The 18675-nt window shown below is 42.6% G+C and overlaps 1 protein-coding gene across 1 annotated transcript in view; it reads left to right on the forward strand.

Annotated features, from left to right (window-relative positions):
- The first annotated feature begins 1917 nt into the window (after positions 1 to 1917).
- Positions 1918 to 18675, forward strand: part of PDE7B (phosphodiesterase 7B) — a 269764-nt gene continuing 253006 nt past the window's right edge. Inside the window, exon 1 of the mRNA XM_069974991.1 lies at positions 1918 to 2207. Coding sequence (XP_069831092.1) covers positions 2187 to 2207 — 21 coding nt within the window. The 5' untranslated portion in view covers positions 1918 to 2186. The remainder of the gene's footprint in view (positions 2208 to 18675) is intronic.

Genomic DNA, 18675 nt, shown 5'->3' on the forward strand with positions numbered 1-18675 from the left:
GAAGCTGGAGGCTTGGGTGAAGAAATGGCAAATGAAGTTCAATTTGGATAAATGTAAGGTTATGCATTTGAGCCGTAGAAATAATAAGTACAGTTATGTGCTAAATAATAAAACACTGGGTAAAACTACTTCCGAAAAGGACCTGGGGGTATTGGTGGACAGTGAACTCAACTTTAGTGATTAGTGCCAGGCAGCAGCTGCCAAGGCTAATAAAATAATGGGATGCATCAAAAGAGGTATAGATGCTAAAGATGAGAACATAGTTTTGCCTCTTTATAGGTCACTGGTCAGACCACACATGGAATACTGTGTACAGTTTTGGGCTCTGGTATATAAGAAGGACACAGCTGAACTGGAGTGGGTGCTGAGGAGGGCGACAAAGGTCATTAAGGGAATGCGTGGGTTACAGTACCAAGACAGGTTATCAAGCTTGGGGTTATTTACTCTAGAAAAAAGACGTTTTAGGGGCAATCTGATTACAATGTACAAATATATGAATGGACAGTACAGAGATCTTTATAGTGATCTTTTTGCTCCTAGGTCTTTAACCATGACAAGGGGAATACTCTACATCTAGAAAAGAAAGTTTCACCATTAGCATCAACGCGGATTCTTTGCTGTAAGAGCAGTGAGACTATGAAACTCTCTTACTCATGATCATGGCTGATTCCCTAAATAAGTCCAAGGAAGGCCTTGATGCTTTTCTTAAAAAATATAATATTACAAGTTATGGGCATTAGATTTCTGGTGATATGTTGATCCAGGGATTATTCTGATTGCCGTTGGAGTCGGGAAGGAATTTTCTCCCTGTGATGGGGCAATTGGCATCTGCTTCATAGGGGGTTTTGCCTTCCTCTGGATCAACACAGTAGGGTTTCCCTAGGCTGAACCTGATGGCATCTTGTCTTCTTACAACCTTATTAACTATGTTAGGCCATGTTCATACTATGTATGAGACTGGCCATTCCATGACCCAGGCAGGTCACAGAACGGCCGGTCTCTGAAAAGATCATCCTGGTCGGTACTGCAGTACGGGCCGTATGATCTATAGGGCTGCCCCCATCACAACTCCCCACTGCACACTACGGAGCGTGCGGCCAGAGCAGCTCGCTCGATAGTGTGCACTGACGGGGTTTTCTGCGGCTGCTATTCACTGAACTGCGGCCGCAGAAAACTGACGTGTCAGTTTTCTACGGCGCCGGGATTCCATAGAGGCCAGGTAATGTATATTTTTGTATTAATCACGGCCGTTGTTGCAATCAGAAATCGGAAAATATACGTTGTGTGAACATTGCCATACCATGTAAATACTTTGCTATTCCTTCTAGGATTCTATGTTCCACCACAGCACAATATTTCCATAAATTCTTAAATATTTGTGAAGGATTTCTATGAATGTACAGGATCAAAAGAGAGATCCTAATATTACATTTACCCTAACATGTGAAATGAATTGTTCCTAGATAATGCAGATTCCCTCTGTTACTGAGGTTTGCATTATCAGATGCCTCTGGCGGTAAAAGGGTTACACTTTGTTTCAAACATTTACTGCAATAACAAAGAGTCACATATAAAAGAATTTCATACTGGTGATAAGGAAGGACATAGACCATAAAATGGCTGGCTCTTGGAAGTCTTTGAAGCAGGCAGCTCAATGCGTGTGATGGTAAGGTATGTGCAGAACACCTCTACCTAAGAATAAGCGTGAGAGCACATTCCTCTCATAGCCGCTCTGTGAAATGAATTGTGCATGCAGCAAGGGAAAAGAGGAAAAACTCCAAGCTGTTTGACGTCACTTTGGAAATGAGGAAACAAGCACAGAAAGGGGAGCTCAGTGCTGGGAGCTGACAGTGTTCAAGCCTATTGGTCTGCTGCTGTCTGCCAGTGGGGACTGACTCCAGCACCTCCCAGCTGTACAGCCTTCACCAATACACAGTCCTATAGTTACTCACACTGCAGCAGCCTCAAACTAAAGTGGAACCCCCCACATCCACCCCAAACTGGGACCCTCATCCACCTCATCTCTCCATTCTTATTAACCCCCTTCTTCCCATTCCTATTGAATAATTCCCACATCTAATCCTGGATGCTGTTGCTGGACCCTGCAGCAGAAGTCTACATGTACAAGCAGCATCGATCACACATTTCAAGGCAACCGGAGGTCACTGAGCTGCAACTATGGTTAAATGTCTTGTTTAATGGTTGAGGTATGTAGCGTTTATTACATTTAAATAGGATTCCAGTAACGGTCATTGATCAGACTTCCGCAGCATGTGAGCTGGATGTCATTAGTATTGTTATTAGTTAGGTTTCATGTCGGATTGGTGTTGTGATTTGATGATACAATTATATTTCCATGGTAACAGGTTTGTAGTATCTGCTGCCTTCATGTTGCCTCTATGGCAAGTCTGATTTACCTTAATGGGATTTGTGCTCACAAGTGTGTAGTCCTGAAAAAAAATACATAATAATAATAATAATAATAATAATAATAATAATAATAATAATAGTAATCATAATATTTAATAATACCATAATAAGTGACATAAAATGCCTTGTGCATACATACATGTACTTTAAACAATATATATATATATATATATATATATATATATTTGTGGTTTTTTTTTTTAATTATTAATATTTATTTCTTTTTCATATCTGCATACCTGGTAAGCAGTTCCATCTATGGCTGATATGGATGATTTGCCGGTCAGGCTATTTTATACAGATAACAGCTCTATTTTTATACTGCGTTGAGTGGTCACGTCTGAATATGACAGTAAACATGTACTAGACAAGTTAATGCCAGATAACACACTGGCACATTGTGGATGAGTTATGCGTCGTCCCAGTTATGTTCTTATCATGCCTTGGTGTGTTACCCTAACAGTTACAGGTCATAAATATAATACAGATGTATACAGATGTGTCTCTTATGTTCGCCCTTGCATAATCTGGTAATAAGAGAGGATGATGGTGCTTCTGTGGGCTTCAAAATGTTACTTGAAACACAAAAAAAAGTCTTAAAATGACACATTCACATTTCTAGCAATGTATTGGACTTCTCGGTGTTCATGTATATTTAGGATGCTTTGCTTGGATGGAGTTTAGAGTCTGAATAGAAACCAAATATTATTACCTTTACCTAATATTTTGTTTCCAGTCTTTTTCACGTTGAATCAAATAGTATGAATAAGAATAGATTTTTTTGTGGCCTAGGCAGCAATACAGCACTCAACCTACTCTATGCAATGCAGCTTGTTGGGCGATTGCTGCAGTGTGTGAATGTACAAGGCACTGCATAGCATTAGTGAATGAGTACAACAGGTAGACAACCCTATATGCTTTGCCTATCTACATAGAGTTAGAAATTATTTCATAAGGTGGTTGTACATTCATAACAGCAGGGTGGATTGTTTTTCGATGTAACCTACTGCGTGTTGGGACAGCAGCTGGCCCCTAATGTTTTGTCTATTTCCACACTGCAAAATACTAGGTGAAATATGTCATCATTTTCTGCATCTGCTATGAGAAGCGCATTTAAAAAGAGATCATAGAAGCACGACATCGGTAGCAGAATACATAGGAAAACATCTATAGTGTTAGCAAACGGCCCTAAAATAGGACATAGTAATGACTTTCAATAAATTATACTGTACGAGAGGCTGCAGTCTGCTCTGCAATGCTAAGTCTTGTACCTGAGCAGTATATATATATATATATGTATATATATATATATATGCATAAAATAGCTGTTCTGTATTGTGAAAAGGGTTAAAATTATAACTTGCACAAATGGCAATGTCAGAGGATGCAATACGCTGGACTTAAAGGACTTCTGACATATCACATTTACATTGATTTACTCATTAGAATGGCCGGTGTTGGAGAAGGTGTTACTTTGCAATGTGCTGCAGTTTTTCCAAGCAGCCTTGGAGTTAAGGACTGTACATATATTATCAGGGAAAAATGCAGAGGATGTGGTATGTGCTGTGAATGGACAATTGCTATTCTGCAGTGCTTGGTAGGAAAACAGGGACTTTGTGTGTTGCTTACACATGACTGAGACTCTTACATTTCCTTTGCTCTATCTTGCTGACCATTTTTTCAATGACATAACAAACTCCTTAATATTAGATGTTAGATGACCTGTGGCGGCTGATTCTATTAATTATTAGATTGACAACACCAAGTTTGTGCTTCTTTATGCTTGAAGTTAACCTGTTGCCTTCTGAAATCATGGCCAGCCATTCTGAAGCCTATCCCTGAGAATGTAATCTGTTTACTAAGAAGACGGCATAATAGTCAATTGTATTTGTAGTGATTTCTTTATTGAAACTAGATATCTGTCCATCCATTCAAGGACCCGGATATCAGACAGATCCATTTATTTTATGGAAGCTCATGAATGCTTTATGTTGCTGACCTAGAGGGCGCCATTGCACTCAACCCTGAGTGGCAATCAGGAAACTTGCCAAATGTGCCCTCCATTCAGTAAGCCCTCTTAGCCATTCCACAGCACCCTCTGCAGGCTTTAGAACTTAGAGAAAAACAGACATTGGCTATGTTCTCGCAACGTCTTTTTGTGGCTGTTTTACGGCTGCCTTTTTGGGCAACCATCAAAATACCAAAATACAACCGTACTAGGCAAATTACATCAGTTTTTGCATAATAAGGCAGTATTGTGGAGCCAAAATATGGCTGTCCAATAAGACAGCCACAAAAAGTTGTTGTGGGAACAAAGCCTACATCTTAAAGGGGTACACTGGCAAATTGTCAACTGGTGTCAGTCTGGTTGTATAAATTAGTAATTTACTTCTATTTTAAAATCTCAAGTCTTCCAGTACTTATCAGTTGTTGTATGCCCTGCAGGAAGTGGTGCATTCCTTCCAGGCTTTAAGATAAACAGATTGCTGATCAAAGGGAGACCAGCCAAACGACAATACTGCCGGCTGCTAGTGAAAGCGCTCAATGCAGTGAAGTCCTAGGTGCATTGCCCCCTGGGAAACATGAATATGCGAATGAAGATCCCGTGGAGCCTCATCAAAGAGTCTCGAAACACAGGACTAGCCTGCTCCACACTGATGAGGGGCAAACCCCCGAAACAGCTGTATGTGGATGGTTACCTGGCCTTGGTTTATCCCTTGTCATTACATTGACTTATAGGGCCACTTAATATGATGGTTTTGGTGGTTTCCTTACAGGAGCTGCCCCTTGGCTGGGTCCTGACTTGGAACAAGATGGCAGCAGAGAGCACTGTGTCAGACTGGAATGAGTACAGCACTTCCTGCAGGACATACAGACATTTATTAGTACTAGAAGACGTTTAAAGATTTTTAAATATATGTAAATTACAAATTTATATAACTTTGTGAAACCAGTTGATTTGAAAGATTTTTTCCACTGGAGTAGCCCTTAAAAGAAATCAGAGAAAGTAATGTGCTTTGTGAGGCGTGCTGACTGGCACTTCATCATTATTATAATCTTTTATTCCCCGATGCTATATAGCACCAACATACTACAGAAGTAGAAAATTGGCAGCACTCTGAAAAAAAAATGATGTTTATTACACCAATGTGGAAAAGCAACGTTTTAAACTTTAAATCAGGTCTTTTTCATTTTTAGCTTCAAGCAAAGGTTGAAACGTTCTTGTTTTTTCACATTGGTAGAATAAACGCTAAAAGACATCTTTATTCTGGAGTGTTGCTGACCTTCTATTTTTGGATTTATATACAGGAAGTGGTTTATCCCCCTGACCCTTACAATGGCTACGGCAATTGTGGACCTATATATCCTGCAACACTGTACCAAAATTGTCACAGTTCATGTTAGTTCTTCTTGACAACCTGTCTGGCAATATTTTCCCTAATTAACAGATATATGGTAACTTTCATAAGTAGCCAAGAAACCCATTAGTTCTCAGGGTGTGGGCAAAAACCCAGAGTACCCAAGTAAGGTGCATAGTTACATAGTTAATAAGGTTGAAAGAAGTCAAGAGTCCACAAGGATCAACCTAGAGAAACTCTACTGTGTTGATCCAGAGGAAGGCAAAAACCCCTATGAGGCAGATGACATTAGCCTCAGGTACCTATAGGAAACCTCTGTAGATACAGAATTAAGTGGGTTATTAAAGGGAACTCTGGGGATTTATTTATTTTTTTCAAATCAACTGGTAACAGACAGTTATATAGAATTTAAAATTACTTCTATTTAAAAATCTCAAGTCTCGTATCAACTGCTGTATGTCCTGCATTTTTTTCGGTCTGAAACAGTGATCTCTGCTGCCTACAGGAGCTTGACAGGAACTGTCCAGAGCAATAGCAAATCCCCATAGAAAACCATACCTGCTCTATACAGTTCCTGACATGGACAGAGGTGGCAACAGAGAGCACCATGTCAGACTGGAAAGAATGCACCACTTTCTGCAGGACATACAGCAGCTACTAAGTACTGGAATACTGGAGATTTTTAAATAGAAGTTATTTTCTGGTAGCAGTTGATCTGACAAAAAAGGGCAGAGTTGTCCTTTTAACTAACCCAACCAGTACTTTATGAGCACAAAGCAACCTGTCCCTGAGTATGACCTATGCGTGACAATATAAGGGGTATGTATGTTCTTTTTGTCAGTGGAGGACTTAGCAGTCAGACACTAACACCAATCTTGTTGTATTGGTAAGACCCCATTAGTTTGGAAGATGGAACTGCTATGAAGTCTGTGGCCTTTTAACTTCTTGAAGACCCACACAACAATAGTTTAGGCCTCTTGCATATGTCCTTGGCCATTCAGGAGACTTCAGTATTTCCTAATAATAATACACAGCCATGGTCCAAATCTAAAGAAACCTCTGATCTCTGCTTTTTAACCCTTGGCAAAATGAATCTAATTGATATAGTACTGTGCAAAAGTTTTAGGCAGGTGGTGGTGGTGGTGGTGGTGGTGGGGAGCTGCGAAGCAAGAATGCTTTCAATAAGTCTTAATAGCTAGGTAATTTTTTCATCAATGAAAAAGATTCTAAGTGAATGAACAGAAGAGAAATCTAAATCATCACATGACTATATGGTGTAACAACTGACTTCTCTTTGCCGTGAGTTCTTCTAGGTACACTCTGGATGTAGGCTTTCCCCCTTCTGCCAAGTAATGCAAGACGAGACAATGCTGAGATCAGAGCTCTGTGGGGGCCATATCACCACTTCAAGGACTTTTTGTTCTTCATGCTGATCGTTCTGTGGGACTGTCCCTTCTTTAGAATGCAAGTTTGCAGCCAATCAGCATTTGTAGTAGTTTTTTTCCCCACACATGCCTAACACTTTATGGTTATGATCACACACAGCCTTTCTGTCAGTCCCATCAACCAAAACCAGGAGTGGATTGAAAACACAGAAACCGTGCAAATCTTTCCATGATAATTTTTCCCTGTCAGTTCCACTCCTGATTTTGGTCAGTCAAATAGTACAAAATCTACATTGACATACATATATATATATATATATATATATATATATATATGTCACAGCTCTGTGATTCGCACTTCCTTAATGGTCCATGTTGAACACCCTCCCCCCCTTCCCCATTGCTGTCATGTGACCACTCAGACCTCTGACAGCAGTCCTACTTCTCTACTCTAGACTGTTGTACTACACCACTGCACTATGGGGATCTGCAGCTCCTTCCTGTATCTACAAACTGCTGCTGTTTTTTATTCTTATGCACTATACTATACATTATACTCTACTTGCTGATCGCTATACTGTACAGTAACTTATAATATGACATATCCAGCTGTTTATAAATGTTTGTTTAATTTGTTTTACATGTTATTCAGCATAAAAAAAATCCTTATTTTGGGGGCGTGGAACCAATTGTCTGCATTTCATTGATTCCTTATGGGAAAATTTGTTTTGGTTTAAGAGTGATTTAGATTACAAGCACAGTCCCGGAACGAATTTTGCTCGTAATCCAAGGCATCACTGTATATCAAAACCACAGAAATGCACTTACAGTGTACCTGTCATAACAACCGCTGCCAGATCAGCTATGATTTCCTCTTTTAATCCAGAAGTTTGGGTCTCCATGGTTATAACTTAATGCGTGCGACCCCCATTGGATCAGAATAGGGGTTACGCACATTAATGCCTCATTGCATGTTCGTATCCTTGGAGACCCAAACTTCTGAATTAAGAGAGAAAACTACAGCTGATTAGGTAGCGGGCCATCATGACAGGTACACTTTAAAGCGAATGTACCATCAGGTAAATAGCTTTAAGTTTTTTACATGAATGGTTCGGAATGCCGCTGCCACGGCCCTTTTTTTTCAAATAAGGGACCGGTCTATTCCCGGGCACTGGCTTAGCATGAAGACTGCAGGCCCCCAGTGTGATGATCTTCCCTCCATTTTGTGATGTGGCTCCACTGATTCTAAGAGGGGAGGAGGTTTTGCCCCAGTGCTTCATGCCAAGCCGATGCCCAGGAATAGACCGGCACCGTGCGCACTGGCATCCTCGTGTCAGCGCCTATCCATTCATGTAAAAAGTTTACACTGAAGATATGTATAGTTTGTCTCAATTTACAGTGAAACCTCTTTGGGAAGAATACCCAAAAATTCTGTTTGCTGTAGACTGAAGAGTGAAGTAGCCTAGGGAAGAGTAAGGTGGTGTGTGGAGCGCCCTAGCACCCCTTCCCTTGTGTAGGCATTAGGACCTCTTGGTGCGTTTGGAGCTGAAAGCCCCTGCAAAGCAATTTAAAATGGCCTAATAAACTACCCCATCCACTACTAAGGGCCAATATTACAGAGAAAGAAGAGGAAAGGAAGATTCCTCTAGTTATTGGAGATAAGCTGTACAGGAGCCCTGTTGCAAGTCTAGGACACGTTAAGTTTCAGGCCAGGCTTACTTATATACATAGTGGTAGAAACTACACCTCAGGTTCCCAGCACCCCACTGATTGGGCATTGCTAAGAAAGGTAAGAGTGAGTATTATACTACCAGAACCCTCCTGGCAAGTTACCATTGTGAAGCCCCTTTGGTGAAGTATAGACTGTAGATTGATTCCATCACAACCTACAGTTAATTGAGCGAATTAAATAGGAATAAACAGGTTAGACGAATCTTTGGATATGGCCTTCGGGGTGGGCCACATCAGTGCTTGGGGGGATAGTAGCCATGCCCCCAGTGATTTTAAAAGCTTACTGGGCAGAGGATTTAAGAATAAATAGCATGGGAATGACACCAAGGATGAAGGTTACAGACATACCTTTATCTTCAGTGCCCCGTACCCATCAGCTATCAGCGGGTTAGATGAATCTAACCTGCTGATAGTTCCGTTTTAAGTTCCATCTTTTTGTACTGTTACTTCAAGGGTGCTGCCTTGCTCTAGTCGTTTACCACCAATTTGCTGGATAAGGCTGGGTTCACACTGCGTTTTTGCAATCCGTTCAACACATTAATTTTTAATTGATTGCTTTTAATGGACAGAAAAACGTAGTCAACGCTACTTTTGTGTCCATTCAAAAAATGGAAGTCAGTGGAAAAACAGATCCAAACGGATGACACACAATTGCATCCGTTTTTTTTCCCATAAAACGTATACATTAAACGGATTGCAAAAACGCAGTGTGAACCCAGCCTTAGCTACCTTCAAATAGCTGCTTTTAATCCAAGATCTGTCCTGGGGTCCGTTCGGCAGGGGATGCAGTTATTGTCATAAAAACAACTTTTAATCCTACAGCGCTGTGTCTAACGGCCGGGGCTTACATTTGTATATGCATTAGGCTGGCACACCCTCTCTGTCCTTCCTCCCCACCCTCCTCATTATTAGGAATGATCCAGGAACATTTACTGCTGTTTAAGCTTTGCACAGGTGTATTAACGATCCAGCCCATGTGCCGGACTGCCACAGGTGGGGAATAGGAAGCAATCTGCCTGGAGTATTCCTAATGATGAGCAGGGTGGGGAGGAAGGACAGAGAGGTTGTGCCAGCCTAATGCATATACAAATGTAAGCCCCGGCCGTTAGACACGGCGCTGCAGGATAAAAAGTTGTTTTTATGACAATAACTGCATCCCCTGCCGAACGGACCCCAGGACAGATCTTGGATTAAAAGCAGCTATCTGAAGGTACAAGTGGTTTGGGGGAAGAGTCAGATTGTGGGTACAGAGTCGCTTTAATGTATTCAAAGCGACTCTGTACTGTGTTGTAGAGGTACGCACACTGTTCCCAGTTCGGGGGGTCGGGCTGTCTCCCAGTGCTGGTATTTAGAAGAAAAACAACTTTTAGCAATGCGAAGCAGAAGGCAGTCAAACTGGCGTGGCCTACAGCATCAGTGTTCTAGGCCTGTGGTTCCTCTCTTCACTTTTAGAACGCCCCTGGGCTGGATGAAGGCCCCGCCTAGGGTACTGGATAAAGAAGCGCCTAGGGCACTGATGCTCTAGGCCACACCAGTTTGACTGTCCACTGCGCCACATTGATAAAAGTTGTTTATCTTCTAAATACCAGCACTGGGAGACAGCCCGACCCTCGAATCGGGAACGGTATGAGTACCTCTACAACACGGTGCCGGTGGTTTGGGAGCAGCAAGGTGCCAATGCAGAAACGCTTTAGATAGGTCCTTGTTTCGGCTTAATTCTCACAGATTGTTAAACACTGACTTTTAGATTCTGTTGATATTTAGCAGAATTCATTGTTCCCCCTTTCTGCACAATGTTTTGTAGGCTATTAGGTGACACACAACTTAATAGCAGAACATCGGTTTTTCTAAGCGTTATATGTCATACTTGAGACATTTACTTTTTCAAATAACATCCATGGTTTTCTTCTGATGACTCCTTCAGGCAGATTATATTTCTAAAGCTAAACATATTTGCTGGTTCATAACTTAAAGGAGAAGTCCGGCAAAAAAAATATTAAAGTATTGTATTGCCCCCCAAAAGTTATACAAATCACCAATATACACTTATTGCGGGAATGCTTATAAAGTGCTTTTCCCCTGCACTTACTACTGTAAGTAATAAAATACTTTAATAAAAATTTTCACCGGACTTCTCCTTTAAGGCCCTGTTACACCAAGAGATTATCGGCTGTTATGGCTAATAATCGCTTGGTGTAATAGGTAATCTTAAAAGGCAACGATCAGCTGACATGCACAATGTCGGCTGATCATTGTCTTTCAACATGTTGAAAGACAACAATCCCGGTAGCGACGGTCTGCTGGCCAGCACTCTGTGTAATAGGAGCAACAGCAGCAGACCGCAATGATCTATGGACTACCAGGACGATCCCCTGCTGCAGCTCCCTGGCCCCAAACCTACCCCCCTGCTCTTACCCGCTCGCTTCTCAGCGTCGCTCCATGTAATAGGGCCATTAGTCTCAGACGTTTAAAGGTCTAGGAATCTACCTGTGTAGACAGTTGTACATCATACAGCAAAAACTTGACTAAATAAAAAGAGATAACTAGTACTTCACTGAAACTTTTAAAAAATATGTAGAAAGAGAATAGAGTTATGTATATTAAATATATTAAATATAAAGACTCAGAAGTGCACACAGGAAATATATGATGTGCAAATAAATAAGAAATGGGGAGAGAAGAGAGGAAAATTTGGGGAAAACGAAACCCATACACAGAAAAATGTATATATTTTTCCCACTTTTGTATCTTCTTTAGTTAGAAAAGCTGATGTGTGGATGAGGCCCTTAGGGAGAGTGAGGTGTGATTACAACATGCTGCCTTGTTGTGATGAATGAAGCAGCAGGTGCTGAAACCTGGTTGTGGTTTCACTGTGCAAAAGTCTGCAGTGACATTAGATGTTCTGCAACAACTTTGGCAGGAGTGCTGGAGGAAGGGAATGGGAGAACTGTGATGAGCAGCCGAGGGAAAGCGATGCATCCTGGGACTACAGAGGATGATGCTTTTTCTACAAAAAGGGGGAGGGGCTGGGGCGCTGTAGAGAATACATATTATGTAGTTCTTCTGTTTTCTTTTTCCTGTCGGGGTGAATCATGCAAAAGCTTCTAAGCCAGAACCACCAGCGATTACACTATATTTGTAAGTAATATATCTTGGGATGATAGTTTTAGTTATAAATATAATTTTCTAATACCAGATAACCCCTTTAACTCCTTTTCCTTTAGAAAACTAACATGGTTGTCCAAGCAGGGTATATATCTTTATAAAACGGTGCACAATAACTAAATTTAAAGGTTAAATACTTTCAAATATGACTGGAGAGTTTATCCAAGGATTTGGCAGTATGACTGATGTTTTGCCAGTGCTTCAGGACCTTCATATATTAATTGTACTAGTTCCATTAGGGGATTTCCACAGCAAATACAGTACACAGCGTGCAGAAGAGGTTGCTCCCATTGTTTGACGCTAGACAATAATGAGTGCACAAAGCAAATAATGCGGCTTTCCAGGAGCACATCCAGCATAGCATCTCGGTGCTTCAGCATAGGACTTGAGAGGCTTGGCAGAAAATGTGCTATGGATATTGCAAAAGAAATGTTTGCTCTTAGGATACAAAATCCAATAATTATAGTTCAAGGTACAATCATGTCCTGTTCTCTTTCCCATTTAGCATTACATCCTGTTTTATTGAGGTGGACTGAAGCTGTGTTTTCACATATGCGCTGTGGAACCATGCCCTTCTTCTCCACCGCCAAGGGGATGGATTCTAGTGTTTGGAAGACATTCTGAATGCATATGTGTTCCCCCACATTGGCTGTTACAATCATGTGCCCTGGCTATATCTTTTTAAAGGACAACTCCGGTGCTAAGTAAAAAAAAAACAATCAGATAAATAGTTTATATACTTATCATCCCTCCTGAGCTGTTACTGTTTGAATTTCCCACCGTCTGCATACAGCATGAGCTTCATTCTCAGTCTTCATTTTTCCCTTACTTCCTGGTTTCAGCTTCCCATGATGCACTTTGGCTGCTGTGAAGTTGCAAGTGCCTGCTCCTCAATTCACTTCAACTCCCATCATACACTAAACATGACCCCCTCTCTCTCTCTTCCATCAGGCTGCTGTATAATCACACAGGTTGTCAGCCCCTGCACTGAAGCTGCACACACATACTTTCACTTTGCAATGTAGTGTACATTGTAAAGTGACATCTGCAGGATGGCCATCCCTAATTAGGTCAGGGCAGCAGGAGAGATAAGACGGGGGTCAGTCACGGAGGGAAGATAAACAAGTGACAGTCCACTCGGCAGCAAGAGAGAGTATGAGGGGAGGGGGGGGCTGCCTATGTGCTGAGAGTCTGTCAGGAGGGAAGATAAGCACGTGACATGACTTGCAGTTGTTCAGCCAATCGGAGCTGAGCAAGCAGAGTCACCTGACAAGGCAGGGGAGGGGCTGGTGTAACAGGAGCTAGAGCAGCCCTCCTGCTGATGACTCATAGTCACAAGAAGAAGCTGAGAGAAGAAACTGGTGACGACAGTAATTAGGTCTGTGTGAGTTTAGTGCACTTCCTGGTGGGGGGTTGAGGGGGGAAAAGACAGGGAAGGGAGGCAGATAGGTGATTGAAGCATATTACACAGTTATATAACTTTGTAATGTGCTTCAATTACTGGGAAAAAGTTTTTCATGGGAGTTGTCCTTTAATAACTTGGAATACAGAATCATTATTTGTGTAATTTCACTGTAGGGATGAGCAAATTTACAGTAATAGTGAAGCGCTTCACTAGTCTCAGTGATTGTCTTGTCAGCCTGCTGCCTTTGAACTGCATGCTCCTTCGTGCCACTCTGTGCCGCTCTGGGTGCCTGGAAAAGCTGGATCCAGTCCTTTTCCCAGTTTCTTAGCATTGGATCCAACTTTTTTAAGCACAGAGCAGCACGCAGTTCAAAGGCAGCAGGCCGACAAGACAATCACAGGGACTAGCGAAGCGCTTCACTTAGTTTGTACTGTAAATTCCCTCATCCCTAATACTAGCAACTATTGGATGAAAAGTTTAAACATGACTGACATCTTTCCAGATGCATATGGTCTGTCAACATTAAATTGTTGTTCATTGTTAATTTCATAGAAACATGGAAGATTGTGAGCCGAAAAAGACCACCTTGTCCATGTAGTCTGCCCTTTCAGTCATTTCCACTGACAAATGAGCCTTTTGGTTGAATCTGTCAATTTTTTTTACTTTAGAATAATGTGTGTGGGAAACTTAAAGGGGTACTCCAGACAGAAGGCCTTTTTTTTACTATGGCTGGTGAGGGGGTGGATGAAAGCAATGACATCCACATACTTCCCTGGTTCCATCGCTGGGTCCCGCATCCCACTGTTCCAGTCTCCTTTCCTCCAGCCACTTCCTGGTCTATGACGCGGCTGGAGATGTGACATTCAGCGGTCCCACCTCTGCCACTGAATGGCTGAGGGGGCTTGAAAGATTACGTCTTAACTATTTAAAGGGAAACTATTAGCAGGTTACAAGAACCCAAGATTCTTACCTCATGCTCTGCATAATTTCTGTGCTATTAGGAATTTAATCTTTACGCTAACTAGATGCTTTGGTGCCAACTTGCCCCTGGCTGGCCCCCTCTGCTGATATATTAACCCTTAGGCGACCCTGGATGTACCCTTACGTCCAGGGCCGCCTCCCCGCGTTTAGAGCGGGGCCGTGCGGCGACCGCGCTCTGAACCGCCGCGATCCCGGGTGCCTCATGTAGCTCGGGATCGCGGCTGTTAGCGGGCACGGTCCGATCGCCGTGCCCGCTAATCAGGTAATCGGAGGCAGCTGTCAAAGATGACAGCTGCCTCCGATTACCGGCTGCATATGATCGGTGGTGGTATAGTGGGGAGATCGCTCCTCCGGGACGTTGTCCCGGAGGAGCGATCTCCGATACTGAAGCTGGCCGGGGACCGCTCCAAGATGGCGCCGACCCCGGCTCGGCACTCGTTTGTTTCCGGCTGCAGCAGCCGAAAGCAAACGAGTGCTGATCTCATGGATCTCTACAGCATATCTATGCTGCCGAGATCTCAATGAGAGATCACAGTGTATATACTAGAAGTCCCCCAGGGGGGCTTCTAGTATATGTGTAAAAAAAAGTGTTGTTAATAGTAAAAAGCCCCCTCCCCTAATAAAAGTCTGAATCACCCCCCTTTTCCCAGGTTTTAAATAAAAGTAAACAAATAAATAAATAAACAAACATGTTTGGTATCGCCGCGTGCGTAATCACCTGAACTATTAATTAATCGCATTCCCGATCTCGCACGGTAAACTGCGTCAGCGCAAAAAAATCCCAAAGTGCAAAATTGCGCATTTTTGGTCGCATCAAATCCAGAAAAATTGTAATAAAAAGCGATCAAAAAGTCGTATATGCGCAATCAAGGTACCAAAAGAAAGAACACATCATGGCGCAAAAAATAACACCTGACACAGCCCCATAGACCGAAGGATAAAAGCGCTATAAGCCTGGGAATGGAGCGATTTTAAGTGACGTATATTTGTTAACAATGGTTTGAATTTTTTACAGGCCATCCGATACAAGAAAAGTTATACATGTTATATATCGTTTTAATCGTAACAACTTGAGGAACATATATAACAAATCAGTTTTACCCCAAGGCGAATGGCGTAAAAACACATACCCCCCAAATAAAAGAAATGCGTTTTTTAATTTCTATTTCACCACACCTTGAATTTTTTTCTGGTTTTGCAGTGTACTTTATGCAAAAATTCAGCCTGTTATTGCAAAGTACAATTAGTGACGGAAAAAATAAGGGCTCATGTGGGTTTCTAGGTGGAAAAATGCAAGTGCTATGGCCTTTTAAACACAAGGAGGAAAAAACGAAAATGCAAAAATTGAAATTGGCCGGGTCCTCTAAGGGTTAAATGGATGGGCCAGCTGCAGTCAGATCGTTAAATGTGGGGTGATAGTCCTGCCCCCAGTGCAACAAAATGCCTAATTAGCATGAGGATTAAACTCCGAATAGCACAGAAATGGTGCTGAGGATGAAGGTAAGAAACATACATTCATCCTCAATGCCCTGTGCGCTATGATGACATGAAGGGAAGATGGTAAAGAATACTATAAATCTACCTCAAGGTGGAAATGCATTAGCATTCCAGTTTTTATTAGAATGTTACTATTAGGACTTCAGATGATTGTTTTACTTCAAATATGCCCTTGTAACTTGGTGTTGGATATACTGTGGTAAAGGGGAACTATGCAATATGAGCAGTTATTCTTATTCTTTGCTTGTAATTTGGAGAAGGGTACATATGGAAGAAAACACAGGCACTTCATATATTACACGTACTGGAGGTCTAGACTTAGGGCCCTATTCCACGGGCCTAACAACGATGTAAATGAGCGCCGATCTGCTAGATCAGCGCTCGTTTACTGGGCCTATTCCACTGCCCCGATGATCGTGAAACAAGGGCTGCAAGGACATCGTTACCGATGTCCTTGCAGCCCTTGTTTCATACATTACCTGTCCGGGCTGCAGGCCTTCTACTTCCTCCCGATCCTGCGCCGCAGCATCGGCTTTGGAGCGGGGCTGTCTGAACTGACAGACCGCTCAGCCAATCACTCACCGTGGCGTTTCCGGCCAGTGATTGGCTGAGCGGTCTGTAAGTTCAGACAGCCCCGCTCCAAAGCCGATGCTGCGGCGGGGGACCGGGAGGAAGAAGAAGACCTGCGCCCGGACCGGTAATGTATGGTTCTGCTGAAATCGTGCCGCGCACGGCTATTCAACCGTAGCGATGCGCTGGTGGCGAACGACGATTTTAGGTCTGAACCTAAATGAACGTGTCATCGGCTGATTGTTATCTCTATTCCACCGAGCGAAAATCGTCCGAATCGGCCCCATTCGCTCCTGTGGAATAGGGCCCTAAAATAGAGTGAGATGAGTACTTGAATGGCAATGGGGCAGATTACCGACAGGCTGTCCTATCTACAAGAAGGCCTACAAGGGTACAAACTATCTACAAATGGGTAAACTACATGCAGGGGTCTTGAAACTACCTACAGGGGTCTAACCCACAAGCCTCAAACAACCTACAAGGGAATCGTACCTAAAGAGGGCAAACAACAGTACCTAAAGGGAAAAAAAAGGTCAAACTATCTACAGGGGACCCTACCTACAGGGATTAAACTACTTACAGTGGGGAAAAATAACTACAAGCGGACAAACTACATACAGTAGTGGTCCTTTCTAAGGAGGACAAAATACTTAAAAGGGGCTCCTATTTATTGCCCACTATCTATCTACAGAAAGTCCTAACTACAGGGGAATACTACCTACAAGGAGGCAAGCTATCTTCAGGGGGTCTTCAATACAGGAGGCAAACTACCTACATGGTTTCCTAACTACAAGAGGACAAACTACCTACAGGGGGTCCTATCTATAGAGGGGAAACTTACCTACAAAGGGGTCCTCACAGGGAGGTGACCTGTAGGTAGGATCTTAAGGAGGTCCTACCTACAGGTGACAAACTACTTACGATGGGGTTCTATCTACAGGGGGTAAATTACCTACATAGTGGCTCTACCTAAATGGGATTCTACCTACAGAGGGCAAAGTCTCTTCAGGGGGTCCCACCTAAACTTCAAGGGGAGAAATACCTACCTGAAATACCTACTTAAACTACTTAAAATACCCACTTAAAGGGGTCTTCCCAGTATGGGGAAAAACTACCCACAGGGTTCTTACCTTAAGGGGGGCCTACCTAAAAGGGAACAACACAATCAATGGGGCTGCATCATAGAGGGACTGAGGGCGAGCCGTCTTCCCCACTCCGTCGCTGTTCTATCCATGTTCAAAACTTAAAGCTAATGCACTAATGGTACATTCGCTTTAAGAAATGAATCCAGCATACTGAGACCAATACTACCAATACAGAGGTGGTGATAATAATACTACCACACCATGACTATTTCACTGTGCATGAAAAAAACTTGGGGGGGCGTCATACTACATAGGAATGGTGACGCACACAAAATTGAGATTTTAATATTATTAAAACAATCAGGAGATGTAAGTAGTGATTTAACTTTTTTTTTACAGCACCTCCTTTTCCTTTGAAGGGATACTCCACTTAAGAAAATTTAACCCTGTTCAATCCCCACCCATAATCTAAGCTTGTTTGTGATAGGTTTCTATTACATGAATTGGATCCTTTGTCTGCAGCACGTCCTGACTTGCACCCTGAAGCTGCTGAAAATCCTCACTTCCTTGTCCACATGGTCTCAGCTCCTCTGCCCCTCACCCCCCTCTGAGACCAAAGTCACATAAACTTGGTCTCTTCCGTTGCCAGGCAAGCTGTAACACCTTGTCTGTAACCCTGCCCACCACGGATACCACACCATTCAGTGGCCAAAGAGAGAGGGAAACAACAGAACAATGACAGCCACCAGAGCGGTATATGGGAAAATAAACAGTCGTTTTATCTCACTGTTTCTAATCTAACTTTCTAGATGGATATGTGGTCCAGGGTAAGCTTGACTGTCACTGTCAAGGGTTAATTAATTACCTCTGTCTGACATTTAGTTCCAGCACACAACATTGCTAGTTGTCCAGCAGTGGGGGAGTTAACAGTGACGGCTGTGCTGTGCATGCCGGGAGAGGAGGGTCATAGAAAAATCAGAAAGGGAGTCCAGTCAGTGTTGTGTCAGGTAAAAGCAAGGAAAGTCCTGTGTGTGAGGTAAAAGGAAGCAAGGTCTTGTGTGTGAGGT

This window comes from Dendropsophus ebraccatus, chromosome 6 (genome assembly GCF_027789765.1).
Source record: "Dendropsophus ebraccatus isolate aDenEbr1 chromosome 6, aDenEbr1.pat, whole genome shotgun sequence".
In the NCBI taxonomy this organism is placed as follows: Eukaryota; Metazoa; Chordata; class Amphibia; order Anura; family Hylidae; genus Dendropsophus; species Dendropsophus ebraccatus.